The sequence below is a fragment of the Talpa occidentalis genome, unplaced genomic scaffold (assembly GCF_014898055.3).
Source record: "Talpa occidentalis isolate TD23 unplaced genomic scaffold, MPIMG_talOcc4v2.1, whole genome shotgun sequence".
NCBI classification, from domain to species: domain Eukaryota; kingdom Metazoa; phylum Chordata; class Mammalia; order Eulipotyphla; family Talpidae; genus Talpa; species Talpa occidentalis.
In genome coordinates this window covers 40,651,043-40,670,162 of record NW_026555331.1, presented here as the reverse complement: position 1 = coordinate 40,670,162, position 19,120 = coordinate 40,651,043, and the positions used below count along the sequence as shown (strand labels likewise).

General features: G+C 34.6%; 1 protein-coding gene across 8 annotated transcripts in view; it reads left to right on the top strand.

The window, feature by feature from the left end:
* The window catches only part of CNBD1 (cyclic nucleotide binding domain containing 1), a 255,795-nt gene that overhangs the window by 14,509 nt on the left and 222,166 nt on the right, over positions 1–19,120 (top strand). For 7 of the 8 annotated variants that reach the window (XR_008550616.1, XR_008550615.1, XR_008550614.1 and 4 more), the window contains exons 2-4: positions 383–455; positions 13,394–13,507; positions 18,351–18,512. Coding sequence is in view for 5 of the 8 variants with exons in the window: in XM_054692122.1 (XP_054548097.1) it covers positions 383–455; positions 13,394–13,507; positions 18,351–18,512 (349 nt within the window). In the remaining 3 variants the exon portion in view is untranslated. The remainder of the gene's footprint in view (positions 1–382; positions 456–13,393; positions 13,508–18,350; positions 18,513–19,120) is intronic. The other variant, XM_054692124.1, reaches the window with a different exon arrangement.

Sequence of the window (19,120 nt, the reverse complement as noted above, 5' to 3'; positions counted from 1 at the left end):
AGACACACACTTCAGGAATACTCTTCTTTAAATTGTCATGTCTGGAGTTATGGAGCCACTCATATTCTAATATAGGATTATGGATTCTGAGAAGCTTACTTTCAGAGGAGTGATATTCTGTTATGCAGATAAACTTCAGCATTTACTGGAATTAAAAAAACAGTGCCAGACCAGATTTGACAACAATGGAAAACATTAAATAATTTCCTCATTTTAATCACCCTATTCAATTCTGCTTGTGTCACAAAGACTATTAATACTTCACTTCCATAATCATTGATTTCTTTTACAGTGATAAATGTGTGCAATTAAACTCTATTTACACACTTGGTTAATAGGATTACAGAAAATTACTCACATTTTTAATTGATTTTTTTTTTAGATTTGAAAGTGTCTAAGCACATTGATTATGGTCAGTTGAATACTTTATGCCACTTGAGAGGTATACAATACAAGTAAGTTATTCACGCATTTCTTTTCCTGTCATTTAAATGAATGCAAATATATTTGTTTCATGGATGAAGTGTAGTAATAAGCCATTGTTGACTCTCATAGGTAGCTGATTTACCACAAAGATAAAAACATTTGAAAACTTGGAGGTTATTTCTTCAGATGAAGGAACAGACTATATGTCATATTTGGAGGAAACAATTTGGTGTGATGCAAACATAATTCAACCCTAGCCCTTTCCAGTCTTAAAAAAACAATCATAAGGGAAAAAAGTTTTAAATGGTTCAGAACACAAATACTGAGTGAAATAAATATTTTAGGAGATGAATCCTATTTGAAATATACTAGAGAAATATCCATTCTAAATAAATTTTATCAGCCTTCATCATCCTGATTTGATAATAACTAGGAAATATCATGGTTCAAGGCTCAGAATTCCTAAGATATGTGATGCATGAAGATACAATTTTTAAAATCGACTGGTTGTCAATTTCTTACTCTAGACCTAATTTTTGAAACAAAATTGCTTAGTTTCTTCCATATCCATCAGTATCCATCAACTCTACCACCTTCTTTGACTCAGAGAGAACACTGACTCATTTTTTATAGGACTACTGAGAAAATGCCATAGGTATACAGATTTTCTCCACTTTAAAACATCTCTAAGTCACATATTCTTAACCACTTCTGATTATTTCTGTATCTTTCATCTTCTTATTCATTTTCAGAAAAAGAAAGAAGAGTGTGCATCTTTGATAAAGCTGTATTTATCCCAAGAGGAGGTTTTTTTTTTTGTTTTTTTTTGTTTTTTTTCTCTCTCTCTTTGCTCTCCTGTCTCATTCCCAGCACCTTTTGGCCTAGGGTAAAGAATTAATTACATCCACTCTGGAGTCAAGTTGTCTGTTTTGAATCTTGACTCAGTCACTTATCTGTGGACTGGCTACTTAATTTCACTTTACCTTGGTTTTTTCAATTGTCCAGTGAAGATGATAATAGTAGAACCCACTTCAGAAGGGTGTCAGGATGACTAAATGATCTTATAATGTCCGGTACACAGTAAGTCACATGTGCTAGTTATTTTTAAAATTATTACTGTAGTTCAGGAAAGTTCATCCAAGTTTTTAGCTGTTGAATTTGCTTTATATGCTGGTCTCTTTTATAACAAATAAATTAGTTAAGACTTTTAGAACAAATACTCCTTATTTTCCTTCTGCTTTCTATCCCAAATATCTGTTATTTTTTAAAATGTGTTTCTAAGTTTTTTTTTTTTTTTTAAACCGAGTATCATCTAGATCTGGGTCTGCCAATATATTTATTCTAAATAAATTTTATTAGCCTTCACTTCCTGGTTATAATCCCACACAGGCAGTGGACTCTCATCAGTAAATCATCTGGTCCAGGTTTGTTCTAGTTGTCCTACCTGACTTACATGTATGAAGTTTCACATTTACTTTGAATTTCTTAGGTGTTTTCTTTTAAGGCATTGGCACATACCAGGGATATGGGAGAGGGCAAAAATTCAATATTTATTAGTGATTAATAATGCCAATATATAGCCATTTATATTCAAATACAGATGTATTTAGGTTGACTATACCTCATAATCAGATTTCAGTCCAAATTCCATTTTGTAAGCCCAAAATCTATAACATTCTATTCAACATTATAGAATCAGAGAATTTTAGGCCAGGAAATCAACCTAGAAATAATTTAGTGGAAACTGCTTAACTTACAGATGATTAATTGTGCCCAGTTTTTTCCAACTGCATATTTGAGTTTTAACTTTCATAATAAAACAAATGAAAATTACATGGCTACAATTATAGAAATAAATTAAAATACAAATGTTCTACAAATAACATTAAATAAATTTTTGTATTGTTAAGATCAAATATACTATGTTGGTAGAATATTTAGAGTTTGTCAGACAATTCTGATGACTTTAAGGAGTGTCTTGGACAATGTTAAGGCTTTTAGAGACTTAATAATAATTGCTTCTTCATTTTAACTATTTTTATTTCAAAATATGTCATCTTCCCTTTTTAGTGAGGGCTTTTGCTAACTCTGTTGGTTTAGCATAGACTTTTTTTAATTAAAAATAAAGATGTGAAGAGATAGGTGATTTTTATTAAGAAAATAAATTTGGAAGGGAAAGGAGAGACAAAAGAACTTTAATAAAATGTTCTGTGTACACATAACAGAAATCACCTGAGTTTGATCCCTTGAACATTGCTTTGTCTGACATGAGGTAAATTTCATTTTGAACATTTTCCCTTGATGACTACCAGTCGGTTTTTGTCAATTCAGAACAGCTTTATTTTCTTTTGTGGTGACAGAAAATGTGGGGCAGACAGAGACAGAAAGTCTCACATTTATTTAATAGGTTGTGGACAAGTTGGAGACTTGTTATTCAAGGTATGCCTATTAATGTTTATTTTTTTTTAATCTGAAGTGTGTGCAGTCTTTTATCCAGTTGTCTAAAGTAGGGTTCTCTAGCAAGGCAGAACCTCCCCCAGGGGACATTTGGAATAGTGGGCACATTTAGTTGTCACAGTGATTAAGATTAGACACTGACACTAAGTGGGTAGAAGCTAGGCATTTTAAATATTTTGCAGTGCAGTAAAATCCTGCACATTGTTGCATCCAAAATGCTACTAGTTCTTCTCTCACCCCTGTCTGTTTAAGGAACACTGGTCTAGAGGACATTTTATCAGAGGTATTGCTATAATAATCTCTACAATTTTAACTTTCAAATTTCCCTAGATTCTGATTTGAGAAACAAGCTCATATTCTCATGAAAAATGCTTTCTTTCTCCATTCTCTATCAGGAATGTCACAATCAGATTAAATTCCCTGAGAGAAACAACTGTGTGAATGTGGTTCACCATTGCATTTGTACTGCCCATTTCTGTACATGGTACTTTGTTAGCTTAAAAAAAAATTGCTAAATATCTGCTATTCATCCAGTAATTGAAGTATGGAAATCTTGCAGGCACATTTTATTCCCTTTCCTCTTTTTCTCCAAATGTTATAATTGCATTCTACTGTTCCTTTCTATGTGTAAGACTTTTCACTCATTTTTTTATTCACTATTCAGCTCTAGCTCTTATATCCTGACTCCAAGAAGACCATTCAGAATTCCATTCTGAAATATCTTATCTTAATTCCTCAGTGTGTATTGCAACTAATTAAAACTGTTTGTTCTATTTTTAAAGGGATTATATATTTTTAGCAGTTTTAGGTTTACAGAAACATTGAATAGAAAGTCCAGAGTTCCCTTATGTCCCCTTATCCTACTCTCCTAGTTTATCATATTATTGTCATTTGGCTTTAGTGTGGTACATTTGTTAAAATTAATTAGCAGCTATTGATATATTACTAATATAAAGTCCATAGTTTATATTTGGGCTCATTGTAGTTTGTATCGCACATTCCAGGATTTTTGACAAAATGTATAATGATATGTATCACCATTATGGTATGAGACAAAGAAATTTCATTGCTCTAAAAATTCCATGTTCCACCTATTTTCCCTTCTTACATCTTCCCACCTCTGTCCCTAATAATCACCTTTTTTTTTTTTTTTTTAAAGATTTATTTATTTATGCATACAAGAGCTGGGTACAGGCCAGAGATGCAGGGGGTAAGAGGATCCACCAGGGATAGAGTGGGAGCCGAACAGGCAGACTGACTGAAATACACTGCTGAGGGGAGCAGTGGGCGAGACAGGAGAGGTCTGCTGCGCCATGTGGGTAGCTAGCTCCCTGGCCAGCCGAGGATTGAACTCGTGCTGAAGAGGCCGCGGATTGCTTCACAGTGCGGCGCTTAACCCCTTGCGCCACCAGGGGTTGGCGCAAAAATCACCTTTTTTTTTTTTTAAGATTTATTTATTTATTTATACAAGCACTGGGTACAGTCAGAAGTGTGGGAGGGTGAGAGAATTCACCAGAGCTAGAGCGGAGAGTAGAATAGGCAGAGTGACGAAGTACACTGCTGAGGGGAGCAGCGGGAGGCAGGAGAGGTCTGCGCGCCATGTGGGACCCTTGCCCGGCGGCCAGGGATGGAACCGGTGCTGCAGAGACTGCGGGCAGCTTCGCAACCCAGTGCTCAACCGCTGCGCCACTGGAGAGGCCCTGATAATCATCTTTTTATTTCTGTAGTTTCACCCTTTCCAGAATGGAATATACTTGGGAAAATACAGTATATAGCCTTTGCAGATTGATTTCTTTCTCTTAGCAATTACTTAAAGTTTCCTCCATGTCTTTTCATGACTTCAAAATGAATTTTTTTATTGCTGAATAATATTCATGGTATGATATACTTTATTTTATTTATTCACCAATTAAAGAACTTTTTTTTAATGTTCACCTGTTTCATACTTAACTTTTATCTTTTTTATTTTTATTTATTTATTTATTTTAAAGATTTCTTTATTTATTTATACAAGCACCGGGTACAGTCAGAAGCGCGGAAGGGTGAGAGAATTCACCAGAGCCAGAGCAGGGAGCAGAGCAGGCAGAAGGACCCAAGTACACTGCTGAGGGGAGCATCGGGCGGCAGGAGAGGTCTGCGTGCCATGTGGGACCCTCCTCTGGTGGCCGGGGAGCAGCCGGGCAACGAACCTCGCAACCCAGCACTCAACTGCTGAGCCACCGGGGAGGCCCAACTTTTATCTTTTTTAAAAACATTTTTATGCATACAAGAACTGGGGTGTAGGCCAGAGGCACAGGGAATGAGAAGATTCAGCAGAGACAGAGTGGGGAACAGAACAGGTGGATTGACTGAAATACACTGCTGAGGGGAGCAGCGGGCGAGACAGGAGAGGTCTGTTGTGCCATGTGGGTCAACAGTCAGTGTGATAGCACTGAGACTTAACCCTTACACTATGAGAGAGGCCCTAAAGAACATTTTGTTTGCTTCCAAGCATTAGCAGTTACAAATGTGTGTAATGGTGTGGTTATATTAATTGCTTTTTTCTGACGACATAGTGTGGGATATCTTTTCCTATGCTAATATGCAAGACCCTTTTAGTTCATTGCACCAGCCACAGTGGTCTCCATGTTCTCTCTTAACACAAGAAATGTGCTCCTTCCTTAAGGCTTTCATATTTGCATTTTATATCCGCAATGCTTTTTCCTTAGATATCCCTTTGCTATTTTCCCTTACTTTTCTAAGATCTCTTCATTCCTTGACCAGTCTACATGAAACAGATACTCTTACATGTCTTATTCCCCAATTCTTGCTTTCATTTCTTAAAATCTAATATATAATTACAAATTTATTTTATTGTCTCCCCCATCAATATTGAAAACTGAAGATAAGGTTTTAGTCACTGATATATTCCAATGATTAGAATGTATCTAACACATAGTTGGTGCACATTAAATATTGGTTAAATAAATGAATAAATCATCTCTCTGGCATTTAAAGTTTTCTGCAATCAATATATGTTTGTCACTACTTGCTGACATGTTTATTTCTTATGGGCAAATAGTTCCTAAAATCCCAACATTTATTTATGAATTCCTTTATCCTTATATGCCTATTAATCTCACCCATACCTTGTTTAACTTTATTTGTTCTTCAGGGTCCAGCTAGTCTCACATCAGACCTCATAAGTTTTTATTTTCCTACATGTCTGTAGGCTGCAGTCTGAAGGAATGCATTCTACATCTTGTTTCACAATTATCTTCAACTGAAGCTTTTGGAATATCAGTTAAACTCTTAAAGCTCAATTTTCTCATTTGTAAAAGGAAATATATAAATTTGATTTGGCACAGGAAACTTTCAATTCTATTACTATATAAAGTTGAAACTATATTTTTAATCCATATTTCTCAGTGAGTGGCAAAATTTTCTACCCAGCTATCTGTGATGTTGGGTGATTTTATAGGCTAATTCCAACAAGGGAGTAGGAAACTACACCAACAAGCAATTTTTGATATTATCTAATTTATCTACTAGATATAGCTTCAGTTTCCACAGGTTAAAGACTCAGTCTCCCAAGACTACCCTCTACTGCAGACACAGGTTATAAGCCCCAGGCAAGCCCTACATGGATACCTGGGCTTTTGACATATAGGCTGTAGACTTGAGGTTCCCATGACCCCCTTTTCAGACTTCATATTCCCCCTGTGAATGCAGATTATTATCTTTACTTGTGACTGACTCTTCACTACAAATCAGAGGCTCTTACGACATCCAACTGAGATTTGATTAATTTGCTAGAATAGCACAGCAAACTCAGGAAATCCATTTTTTCATGAGTTCACTAATTTATTACAAAGGATTCTAAAGAATATAAATCCATAGTCAAACGGAACAGATGCACAAGACAATGTATGGGGAAAAGGCACAGAGTCTTTAGGTGGCCATTCTCCCCAAATCTCCACATGTTCACCAACCCAGAAAATCTCTGAAGCCCTTCCTTTTGGACTTTTATGAAGGCTCCATTACATAGACATGACTGGGTTAACTTATTGGCAATTGATAATTAAGCTAAACTTCCAGCTGCTCTCCCCTCCCCTGAGGTCGAAAGTAACACTTGAAATTTTACCTCTGTTCATGCTGGTTTCCCTGGTAACCAGCCCACCTCTTTAGGTATTTTCTCAAGTTATTTTAATTAGTATAGTAAAAGACACCTTGAGCACTCTCAACATTTGAAAAATTCTAAAGAAGGATGTGAACCAGTATCTTGCCAAATATGTATGAGAAATATAGTTTGGTCATCTGAATGACCAAATACATATGTTTTTTGTCAGTTTCAATATGGTAACATACAAGCCAGAAACTGAGAAGTCATACATCGTACTAGAATCCCATCTCCCCTAATGTAACCACACATTTGATGAATCATTACTCACAAGTCTTCTAGCCTCCTCTCCTGTGACTCTCACTGTCCTCCCTAGCCATTACAATAATGTCTGGTTTCTTGAATACACCTGTATCTATCTATCTATCTATCTATCTATCTATCTATCTATCTATCTATCTATCTATCTATCTAAACTTCTTTTTCCAATCCTTTATCCTCTATCATTGGGCACTTAGATTGCTTCCATAACCTAGCTATTATAAATAAAGCCACAGTAAACAAAAACAAAAACAAAGCCAAAATATCCCTCAGGGAAAAATGGAAAGTCAGAGAACACACTGCTCATATCTCAGGTGCCCACTTAATTTAATTTCCCTTTCTTGCATTTTGATGCCCCTTGAAGTCCTTGACTACCTCTTGTAAGACCAAGGCACCAAAAAGTTGTTATGCAATATATATGAAATAATAACATTCTTTAGAAAATTAAGACTGCAATGATGTAAGCAACTGAAGAATTTTCTTTCTCAGGTGTGATGTTTTACACTACAGGACAACAAATGGCAGTTACTTCCTTATTAATAATTCTATTCCAATGATGAAAAGATTCCATCAGAATTGTTTTCTAGGTCCTTTTCAATAAGGAAATCTTTCTCAGGGATAGAATATTCTAGGACTTAGTCTTCAAGTCACAGTTTTGCAGTTAACTTTGTCAAAACAGATAGTTAATTTTTTTCCTAGGAACTTTATGAAAATGAAAAGTTAGGGATTAATCTTTATAATTAACTATTTGCAATAGCATGTGGAACACCTTTGAAAAGATATAATTTTGAAGTCTTTATATCATTGGCTGATGATGAACTTCATCAATAGATCAGATGGTCAAATTAATTCATAAGTGGAGACTAACATTTTCAAAAAAAAAAACAAAGATAAGACAGAGGAGACTGAATACAGTGACACTTTGTAGTGGTATTATCTGAAAACTGCTGATTAATTGATTTTTTTCTTTGAGTTCTAGTCATATTAAATGCATTATCATTATTACAGATCATTTTTGTCAACTTAATATTGTAATGAAAGGATGATATTTGTTATATATAATAAAAATAAATATATATCTAATATATATGATATAGTATGCAATAATATTACCAAAGTAATTCATATCAAATTGCTCTTCTGCTGCCTCCTCATGTGCAAAGATCACATTTGTATTTTTTTAAATATTTATTAAATAAATGTGTAGATGTTAAAATATTTTTGAGACAAATTCAGGAAGAAAATCTTATAAAATTGAATAGATTCAACTTTTGTAAATTGCATTCATTAAAATAAAAATGTAAATTATGTTAGGGAAATCACATGAATATAATTTATAAGTATTTTATTAAAAATTTATTGAGTCTACAGACTTGTTAGCAGAAATGAATGAGATGCAAAAGACTCATTATATCAGCTAGGGTTTTCTAGTGTATTTCTAGCTGCTATGCATAAATCTTGAATCTCAATAGAAGTTCTTTCTCACATTAAGCTCTGCAGGAATTTTTTAAAAATTTTTATTTATTTATACAAGCACTGGTACAGTTAGAAGCGTGGGAGGGTGAGAGGATTCGCCAGAGCCAGAGCGGAGAGCAGAACAGGGAGTCTGACGAAGTACACTGCTGAGGGGAGCAGCGGGTCGCAGGAGAGGTCTGTGCACCATGTGGGACCCTCGCCTTGCGGCCGGGGATGGAACCGGCACTGCAGAGGCTGTGGGCAGCTTACCAACCCAGTGCTCAACCGCTGTGCCACCGGGGAGGCCCTCTGCAGGAATATTTTTGATTGTAGGCTTGTCTGGTTTAGAAACTCAGGTGTCCCCCCAATTTTTGCTCTCCTGTCATTTCCATATGTCACTTCCAAGTACACCCTGCTTATTTACTTCAAACTAGAAGGGGGAAAGACATGGGGTATCTCCTGTGTGAGGTTTTTTGTTAAGTTGGGAATGAAATTTGATGAGCCTGCTCCAGAAAGGGTACATACCTTCTACTCTTCTTCCATTTATTTAAATTAACTAGAACTCAGGTATGTGACTACACCTAACTGCAAGGGAGGTTGGGAAATGCGGTCTAGCTCTGTGCCCAGGAAGAAAATACAGTTTGGGGGGACCATTTGTATTTGAGATAGACATGTAATCACTTAACATTAGTTCTGCAATTATTATTTCAGCATATATCATTTTGTGAATAAGAAAACGAGGCATATAAAGTTTAAATTACTTGCCTAAATCTTATATAAAGTAGAAAAATTTACATGTTAATTCAGGTTGTTTTGACCCCTGGACTAAGATTCTTCCATTTTTCATCATAGGCACAATCTAGGAAAGGAGGCAGGAAGTAACTATATATTATGTAGTTGTGGAACCTGCAAAGTTATTTAACTAGTGCTCCTTCCCCTGACCTCAGCTGAATAATGTAATTGGTGTAGAGGCTAAAGATTTATTTTGATTGATTCACACAGCAATTAAATTTTTGTTTTATTAAGTTACTGTCTTAGTCTGCTCTGGCTACAATAACATAATAACATAAACTGTCTTCATCAGCAGAAATTTATTTCTCACAGTTTTTGACATCAGGAAGTCCAAAGTCATATGCTAGTCCATTCAATTTCTGGCGAGAGCTCTTTATCTGGCTTGCAGACAGCTGATTTCTGGATATAGACTTCTCATGTGCATTACTTGCTGCTTGTGGTTGGAGACAGATCTTTCTTCCTCTTTTTTATAAGGTTACCAGTCCTATCAGATAAGGATTCTACACTGATCATCTCATTTAACTCAAGTTTATATCCTAAAAGCCCTGTCTACGAATACTGTCACAACAGGGACTAATGTTTCAACATATGAATTGGGGGAGAAGACACAATTTAGTCCATAGCAGTTACTAACCTCTAAATCTCAGAATTTTTCACTTGGGAGTTCATATCTCTGGCTTCTGTTAAAAATAACACAACAAAAAACTGAAGAACCTGATCATTTTTAAAGACCATAACAAAAACCAGTTTTAAAGGGGATCATGTCTCCCTGTTTGTGGGCATGCTCTCTCAAGTTCACAAGCATCTCTGCATTTTGATACCTGATTGGCCACTGACTTAATTTTATCATCCTTGATTATAGAGTATCCTGAAAGTGCTATAGATTTCTGGTGTGTAAAGCTATAGTTCTAGCATATAAAACAATAGGTTTTGCACGTATCTCCCCTTTTTCTGCTTGAATAAGTTGGATTTCTTTCCTTATAGGTGAGTTTCCTTGCAGATGAGTTTCAGTGAAGTGATGAATTTTGTCTATACCTGTGTTTACTTATAACCTGGGAAATTATGAAAAATATCTTCTGGAAAGTATTTGAGTGTCAAAGAGTTATTTGGATCTATTATCTAGTCTTCTCCCTCTGTAATTCTAAATACATTTTTGCCTCTGAATTTCTAATTGTTTCTTTCATACTTGTCCTTATTAATTTCTTTTATCCATATTAGAGGAATTCATATATAAAGTTCACACGGTTTTTAACAATGTTTCATTCCTACTGAACACAAGAACATTTGTTTCAACAAAAACCTCAAAAATAGCATACTGCCAAATTAGATTTTTGTGATGTGGAACAAATGTGATAGCATCATAGAGCACTTAAGTTTTCTTGCTGACAAAAATATATCTAGCTCTAGCATTGGACTCTTTTTTTGAGTCTTTTACTCTTTTCACTTCTTGGGCACACTGCTTTGTTATAAATGTTGAACATTTATAAGAATTAGGTGAAGCAGGCGGCTCAGTCATACACATAGAAAATGACAAAAGTTAAAGTCTTAGCATATTGTTATGAACTTTTTAGTTCATAATTTCCAGAAGATATTTTTCATAATTTCCCAGTTTATAAGTAAACACAGCTATAGACAAAATTTACCACTTCACTGAAACTCATCTGCAAGGAAACTCACCTATAAGGAAAGAAATCCAACTTCTTAAAGCAGAAAAAGGGGAGATACGTGCAAAACCTATTGTTTTATATGCTAGAACTATAGCTTTACACACCAGAAATCTACAGCACTTCCAGGATACTCTATAATCAAGGATGATAAAATTAAGTTTTTAGTCACTCCAGAGATGATCAATTTAGATCACAGATTAGAATATGCCTTACAACATGAACTCCATGTTGATAAAGTAAATAAGCCACATTTTTCTACTTTATTTTAAAAATTTTTTAAATTTATTTATGCAAGCACTGGGTACAGTCAGAAGCACGGGAGGGTGAGAGAATTCACCAGAGCCAGAGCGGGGAACAGAACAGGTAGACTGACGAAATACACTGCTGAGGGGAGCAGTGGGCATGGCAGGAGAGGTCTGCATGCCATGCGAGACCCTCGCCGCCGGCCGGGGATCGAACCGGCGCTGCAGAGGCTGTGGGTAGTCTCGTAGCCCAGTGCTCAACCACTGCACCACCAGGGGAGGCCCTTTTTCTACCTTTTTTATCTATAAAATGGAGATGATAGGAATATTGGGCAATGTATTTGTGCAAAGATTAAATGATCTGGTCAGTTTAGATTGTCTAGAGGAGTGCCTGGCACAAAGTAAGAACCAGCATGCTTTACTTAGGGAGGCAGTATACTCAAGAGGTCAGGAGAATGGGTTTTGAAGTCAATTTCCCTTTATACCCTGTACCTTTACTTGCTTGTTATATGAATTAAGTAATTAGTTTCTTCATGTATAGACTGGTCAAGGAAGAATACCAATTTTATCAAGTTACATATAGTGAGCAAAAACAATGTAAAGATATTAGCATAATGGTTTGTCATATAACAAGTACCTAATATTATAATAGGTCGATTTGTAGAATTTCAGATGATTATAGAATGTGAGTTCTGAACAGGAAAAAAAAGCTTTCAATGACATTATTGATTGGATTTGAACAAAAAGTAGATTCTTGCTCAATAGATTTTTATAGTATGAGAATAGGAATGAAAATACTTAATGTTATATTAAGTATGGCATTTTTTGACTCAATTAAATTAAAACAATACTTTTAAAGAATATAGTATTCATTTTTGTATAAGAATTGGTGTTTTAAGTACTTTGGGCAACAAAAAAAACTTTTATAAATATTTTACAGGTGATACTGTTATTACATTGACAGTTGAATAAACAAAAATTCTCTCAAGTATTATTGTATTTACTGCCATAAGGTACAAATATTGAGATGTTTGTTAGTTTTTGGTTTTTAGTGGATCATTTTTGATAATTATTGTAATCAGCTGTCAAGATGAATGTTTAGCATTTAAAAAATTGACCAACTTTTCATGGTGGCTGTCAACTGAAAATTGAATCAGGCAGATTTTTCCAGAAACAAATGTCATACCTGACACTGAATGACAATTTGCCATATTCAGTGGATCTTGTTATTGGCATTTTAAATATTTGCGGCGAGGTAAGGTTTTAACCTTGCCGCAAATAGGAGTCACCTGGAGGAGGACATTTAAAATAGATAAGCCCACCCAGACATCACCCTTTGTAATAAGCATGTCAGATGATTACACTGACCTGAATTTGGAAACTGCTTATCATCTTTACTCCAGTCCTAAAAAAATCATGAATGTTGAAATTTTGTAAATCATTGCAACAATTCAGATTCAACACTAACAATTATACTTTCTGGCCATGGATATAAAAACTACTTGTAATCACTACAGAGGAATTTTAATTATGTGGTGTATTTAGTAAGAACTTTATTTTTTGCCTGCTTATTTCCTAAGGATTAGGTTTTTTTATAATTTAAGAATTTTAATCAATTACAGAAAATAAAAGTTTTAATTTTTGCTATTGCCATACATTTTTTATTTAAAATGTTTTTTTCAAAGATTTCTTTTATTTATACAAGAACCGGGGTACAGGCCATACGTTTTTTAAAATAATTCTCACAGAGGTACACTATAGCCAATTTTTATTATAGTGGATTTTTTAAAGTACAAAATGTTTATGTTTTATGTGTTTCTCATTTGATTTTAGATTCAGTAGCATCGAATTAAGCTATATTTGAGTTGTTTTGCCCTTGGAAGCTATTATGATACTTAAAATTTAATTTTTCTATATTTGTCTTTTTTTAAAAGTCAGACTTCTAGCCCCTATATATCAGCTCATGATGATTTTATGAAGCAATATCCTAAAATATTTGTGAAGAAAAGGCACAGACTGCCTGAACTTCTCAAACTGGAGGGAAAAAGGTAAAGATGTCTTTTCTTTTAAAAGAAAGGTTGACTGTTGTGTGTGTGTTTGCGTGAAAGACTAAGTAACTCAAATACTGAATGTATGGGGTTGGTCCCCAGCACTCTGTGCTTGTGAGCAGCCAGGGAAATGGAAAGTGGTAAGTAAGGGGAAATTCATCTTCTTAGTGAGCAAAAAAATATCTACCCACTGATGAGGAGCTTATTTATTTAAACATTTTTTCAAAGAAGTATTACCTTTTACTGACGAATAGAAGTATTTATGAAAAGAATTAAAGTATTCTATAGGATGTCATCAGAAATTTCCCCATGGAAATGATTAGAGTTGCTTGTGAGTGGTGGTATTTGAATACATGTTAGGTGTAAATGGAATAAATGACATTGTCAATGGGCAACTGAAAGGCATTTAGGAAGACCATTGTACTGGGCACCTGCTTCTAGGCAAACCTGTATTTAAATACACAGTTGGCCCTTAAACAATGTGGGGCTTAGGGGCACCAATCCTTACACACTTGAAAATCCAGATTACTTTTGACTCCCCAAAATTTAACTACTAATATCCTCCCACAGACCCAGAGCCTTATCAATAAAATAATCAATTAACACCTATTTTGCATGTTATATGTATTATGCATTGTATTCTAATAATAAAATAAAGCCAGAGAAAATAAAATATTAAGAAAATCATAAAGAAGATTTTAAGTACAGTTCTAGTATTGTACTGTATTTATCTACTGTAATTTTACATTGTTTATAAGCTGAGTCATCTATTTGTTTGTACCTACATCAAATATTGTCTGTGGTACATCTCAAGCAATTCAGCTTTTTCTTGCAATGTCATGACTTTTCTGTTTCTTGGGAGCACTTCTTCTATCACTAGTGGCCTTTATTTGAGTCCCATGCTGTTATTCAAGGTTTATGACATTTCACTAAATATGATGAAAAATACGTAAGAAGGGGTCACGTTTTACTATGATATACTTTTTCCTGGAGCAATAACTGCTCAGTAGGAATGATTAGCAATACATAACATTTCAAATAGATACTGAAAACACTTGAGCTTATCATTATAGTAACTGGGAGGTGGCTACCAAATTATTAAGGTAGTACAGTGTGCACTACAATTAATGTTACGGTCATGTCTTAATGCTGCATCTTTAAGTTTGTTTATATTTGACTATGAATTGTGCCATGTAAGGCCTGTCTGAATTTGTATGTGTAAGTTTTGATAAATGTAAACTTGTAACTATAGATTTGTGTATATTTTATGATAGTAAATAATATAGACTAATTAACTGCATATATTTTATGCATTAATGAGATACCTTTTTTCCTTTGGGAGGGATAGAAATCAATAATTTACAGTCAACCTGAATTCATATTATTATCTAATTTGATTTTTATAAAAATTCCAGTTGATGTTACAGAAACTTTAGAAAGACATATGTAATGATACTTTGCTTGGGATAGGAGTTAAATGAATATTTGCTGAATTGATTTGTGAGTAGAGGGACTTTAGTTCATAAGTGTATGCTGAACATGGTATTTGATAATTATTTTATACATATATGTTAATATATTGCTATATTAAAGGTTGTTTTCAGATACCCCAACTTGTCAAGTTTTAACTTTATTTCAGTTAATCCTTAGTAGATAAATCTATGTAATAATCTTCTCTAATTTGATTTACGTATTTGTGTAGCTTGCCATATATTTTGGAAAATTTATAGACTACCTTCTTTTATAAAATACATGTGAGTCCAACTTCATTTTTAGATGTGGATTTTTCTATTGCTTTTTGGAAATGAAAAGAAAATTTTGAGTTTGGCATGGACATTAATTTAGCAGAAACTAGGGAAATATTGCTTATCTCTGTCTAACTTTAAAATATTCTTCCTTATATTAAAAGGGATGACAGGATTCCAATGTTGACTGTCAAGATTTTGTAATAAAACTTGCCTTCGACTCCTCAATTTTAACTTTGGAAATTTTGGCAATGTGTTGGACAAAGTCAGCATTACTGCTCAGTATAAGACAAAGCCTGCAATTAACCCATTTACAACCTCAGAATGGAAATTTACCATAGTTATTATTCTGGCTTATTACTAGTGATAATTAAGCTAAACTCAACAGTCAGAGTTAAAAGTGACTGCTTGTAATTGTATTATTATAAATGAGGCTGACTTCAGTTTCTAAACACAAAGATTTAAAAACAATGATTAAAGAATCCGTCAGCAAATAGTTTCAAAGTCCGTGTATTTCTCTGGTTCTAACTACACTTATAAGGATTTACAAAAAAGTAAAAGAGAGGGTTAAAGAAGGATTTGGAGACTGCTAAAGAAAAATGTTTTCAAGAGCTGTAACCCAAGATTATACAAAGGACAATGTGTAATGATGCCCCTCTCAACTAATCTGATCTGGATTTGAATTTCAGTTATGCATTTTGCAAATTTTGTTCCCTTAGAAAAATTACCTCAAACCTGGATTTTAGTCTCTTCATCTAAAAAAGGATCAATAAAGCATGTTTACAGTGATAATGGAAGAGTGAATGAAATAATGTTATACTAAATTTTATTTTGCTGGGTATTTAGGACCTGATAACTATCACCTGAATTTACTGAGGCATTTTTAACTTTGACCTAGAATATGGTCAGTTTATAAATGTTGGCATCTCTAAACTGTATTTTTTGCTATGGATGGGTCTTTTTCCATTCTTTGCATGATTTTGTATATATCATACTTTCAACATTTGGAAAAAATTGGTCCACTGAGTTACAATTTGCAAATTTTGACATTTCTTTATAAAATAAAAAAAAAAAAATCACAAATATTTTTATCACCACTGAGCTCATAAGAAAAGTCTTTAAGTATTGAGAAACCATCAAACACAGAAGTAGGTCCTATTATAGGACAGCCCCGATATTGAACGGGTTCCTGGCTGTGGGTCAGACCTAATGCGCTTTATGGTGACCAACGCAAGAAAAATTACTCTGGGCTGGTCAACCACGGGTGAAGCTTGGAAATCACGTTGGGCACCAAGCTGTTATAGGACAGCCCTGATATTGAACGGGTTCCTGGCTGTGGGTCCTCACCCGCGTTCTTACAAGGGACTTATTAATACTCCACTACAGGCACACACAAAAGGTTAATAAAAGGTTTATTTACAAGGGAAAAGGAAAGAAGGAAAATGTACAACTCAGGGAGAAAATAGTCTTTAATGCGTCCTACCTGATCCGCCGACCTGGAAACCCAAAGTCACTCTCAGAGCTGGCCGGACACTGCGAGCTGGTGGAGAGCCAAAATGGGGGACCCCCCAAAGCCCACGTGTCTGCCTTTATACCAACTTGGCTGCTTAACCCCACCCTCAGGTCCCAGCCACCTTCCCTTTGGTGGTGATGGGATTTGGAGTTCCCAGTGTCTTTGGCTTTGGCCTGGGGTGGGGGTGGAGTCCACAAAGCCTGTATGGAATTAGCTTTAGGACATCCTTTTCCCCCTAACAGTACAACTTTTACAAAATTATACTTTTTACTTGAAAATTTGACTCATTATTGGCAAAGGATGCTGTATCTTTATTGAACTGACAATTCCATATCACTCATTTGAGAGAAAATATATACCCAACTTCATATCCATTTTTCTGTGTTTCACAAATAGCTGTAGTGTAAATTTTTAGTAAAGTTTGATGCTCGGTAGAAATTTCTGATTCTTATTTATCTATCTGGTAAATGAATCTTTTGTGTTATTCTCAAGCCTTTAAAAAAATTTTTGGTTTGTGTTTCATGGTAATATTATTCTAAGATAAAGAATATTTATACTATCATGATACTTGTATATATAAAATGCGATTTACTATTATTATTATTTTTCACATAATGCTTATCATATGTTTATATTTTAAAACTTCCCATGTATATAATTAAAGGTGACTAATCTACTATCATTTGGGTTTTTATTATCCCTTCCACTATTTTTTGTTAAGGATGAATAATGTTTACTAGATTACTTGCCCTTAGGTTTTTCAGTGACCTCTTATTACCAATGCTTGACTAGAGAAATGAACGTGAAATGGCCATTCATTTATATCACTCTTGGGGACTTGGGTATATAATGTACTATAATAAGAGTAAAATACGATGGTCAGTTACAAAATGTTTTCAGTTGGAAAAAACATTAAACAAACTACTTTTATAATTGGTGCTAAAAAAAAAAAAACCTTGAAAGACAGGTGTATTGTTATAAAGAGAAGACTGTTAGCCATTGACTTATTTCCCTAAATTACATACACCTAATTTATTATAAAAGATGTTTCAATCACTTAGGGCCATTATTACAAAAAAACTCCATAAATTGAAAATATTTTCATACACTAATTTTTACTTTAATAGAGTAATGTGTATAACTATACTACTGATGATGGAATAAAAACCAAAGGCATTGAAAGGCTAAATATATTATAAAAGTTGGCCTCCCTGGTGGTGCAAGGGGTAAGACTCAGTACTATGAAGCTATCTGTAGCCACTGCAGTTCAATCCCCAGCCAGGGAGCTGACCCACATTGCACAGCAGACCTCTCCCGTCTCGCCCTGCTGCTCCCCTCAGCAGTGTATTTCAGTAGATCTGCCTGTTCTGCTCCCAACTCCAGTTAATTCTCTCACACGCCCCGCCCCCCACCTCTGGCTACATCCTGGCTCTTGTATGCATAAATAAATAAATAAATCTTTTTTAAGAAAATGCCAAGTTATCTTAGTACAGTGCATTTCTACTCTTGAAAACAAAGTAAAAATTTTTGTAAACAATTTTTGTACAATATGCAAAGTCATAAGATGTTATGTTTCCTTGTTTAGAAAACCTGCTGAAAATATAGAGGAAACTCAACTCCAACAACCTACTGATGATTCTCACAATGTAGCTGTCCATATTAAAAAAATACATGGTGACATTTTATATGGACCAAAAAAATTTGAAGAGAAGAAGTTAGCAGAATTCCTGGCTATCTTAAAGAAATTGTAAGTATTTTCAAATATATTACTCCTTGTAATTGAATCTTTCATTTAACTACCTTAAAAAAAGTCATTTACAGTTAAGTGTACTTCAGTTGTAATTTAGCATTAGTGGTTGATATAGAACAGTTGGAATTAGTGGAGATTGTTTATAGATGAATGCAATCTTTGGCAATTCAACCTTCATGGCGTATTAGGATGTATTGGTAATGTATCTAATTGTGACACAGCATTTGAAATTTTAAGTTGCAAGCAAAATAGGTGTTATTTACTGATTATGTTAAATCAAAATCATGTCTAAGATTTCATTAATTTACTTGTCAGCATTTCATAGAGTTTAAACTGTCTTCCCCATCACAGAACCAATAAGTTTACCTCAAATCATCTTTAATTTCCTTGAGTGTTTTGTGCTGTGATGGAGATAAAACCACCTGGAGGAGGGAAAAGAGAAAGAGGGGATTAAATCTGAATGGATACTAGTAACCAGAAATAATGTCGAATTTGTGAATAAAATTACATTTAAAAGGGACCATGGGGGCCTCCCCTGGTAGCGCAGCAGTTGAGCGCTGGGCTGTGATGCTGCCCACAGCTTCTGCAGCGCCTCTTCGATCCCC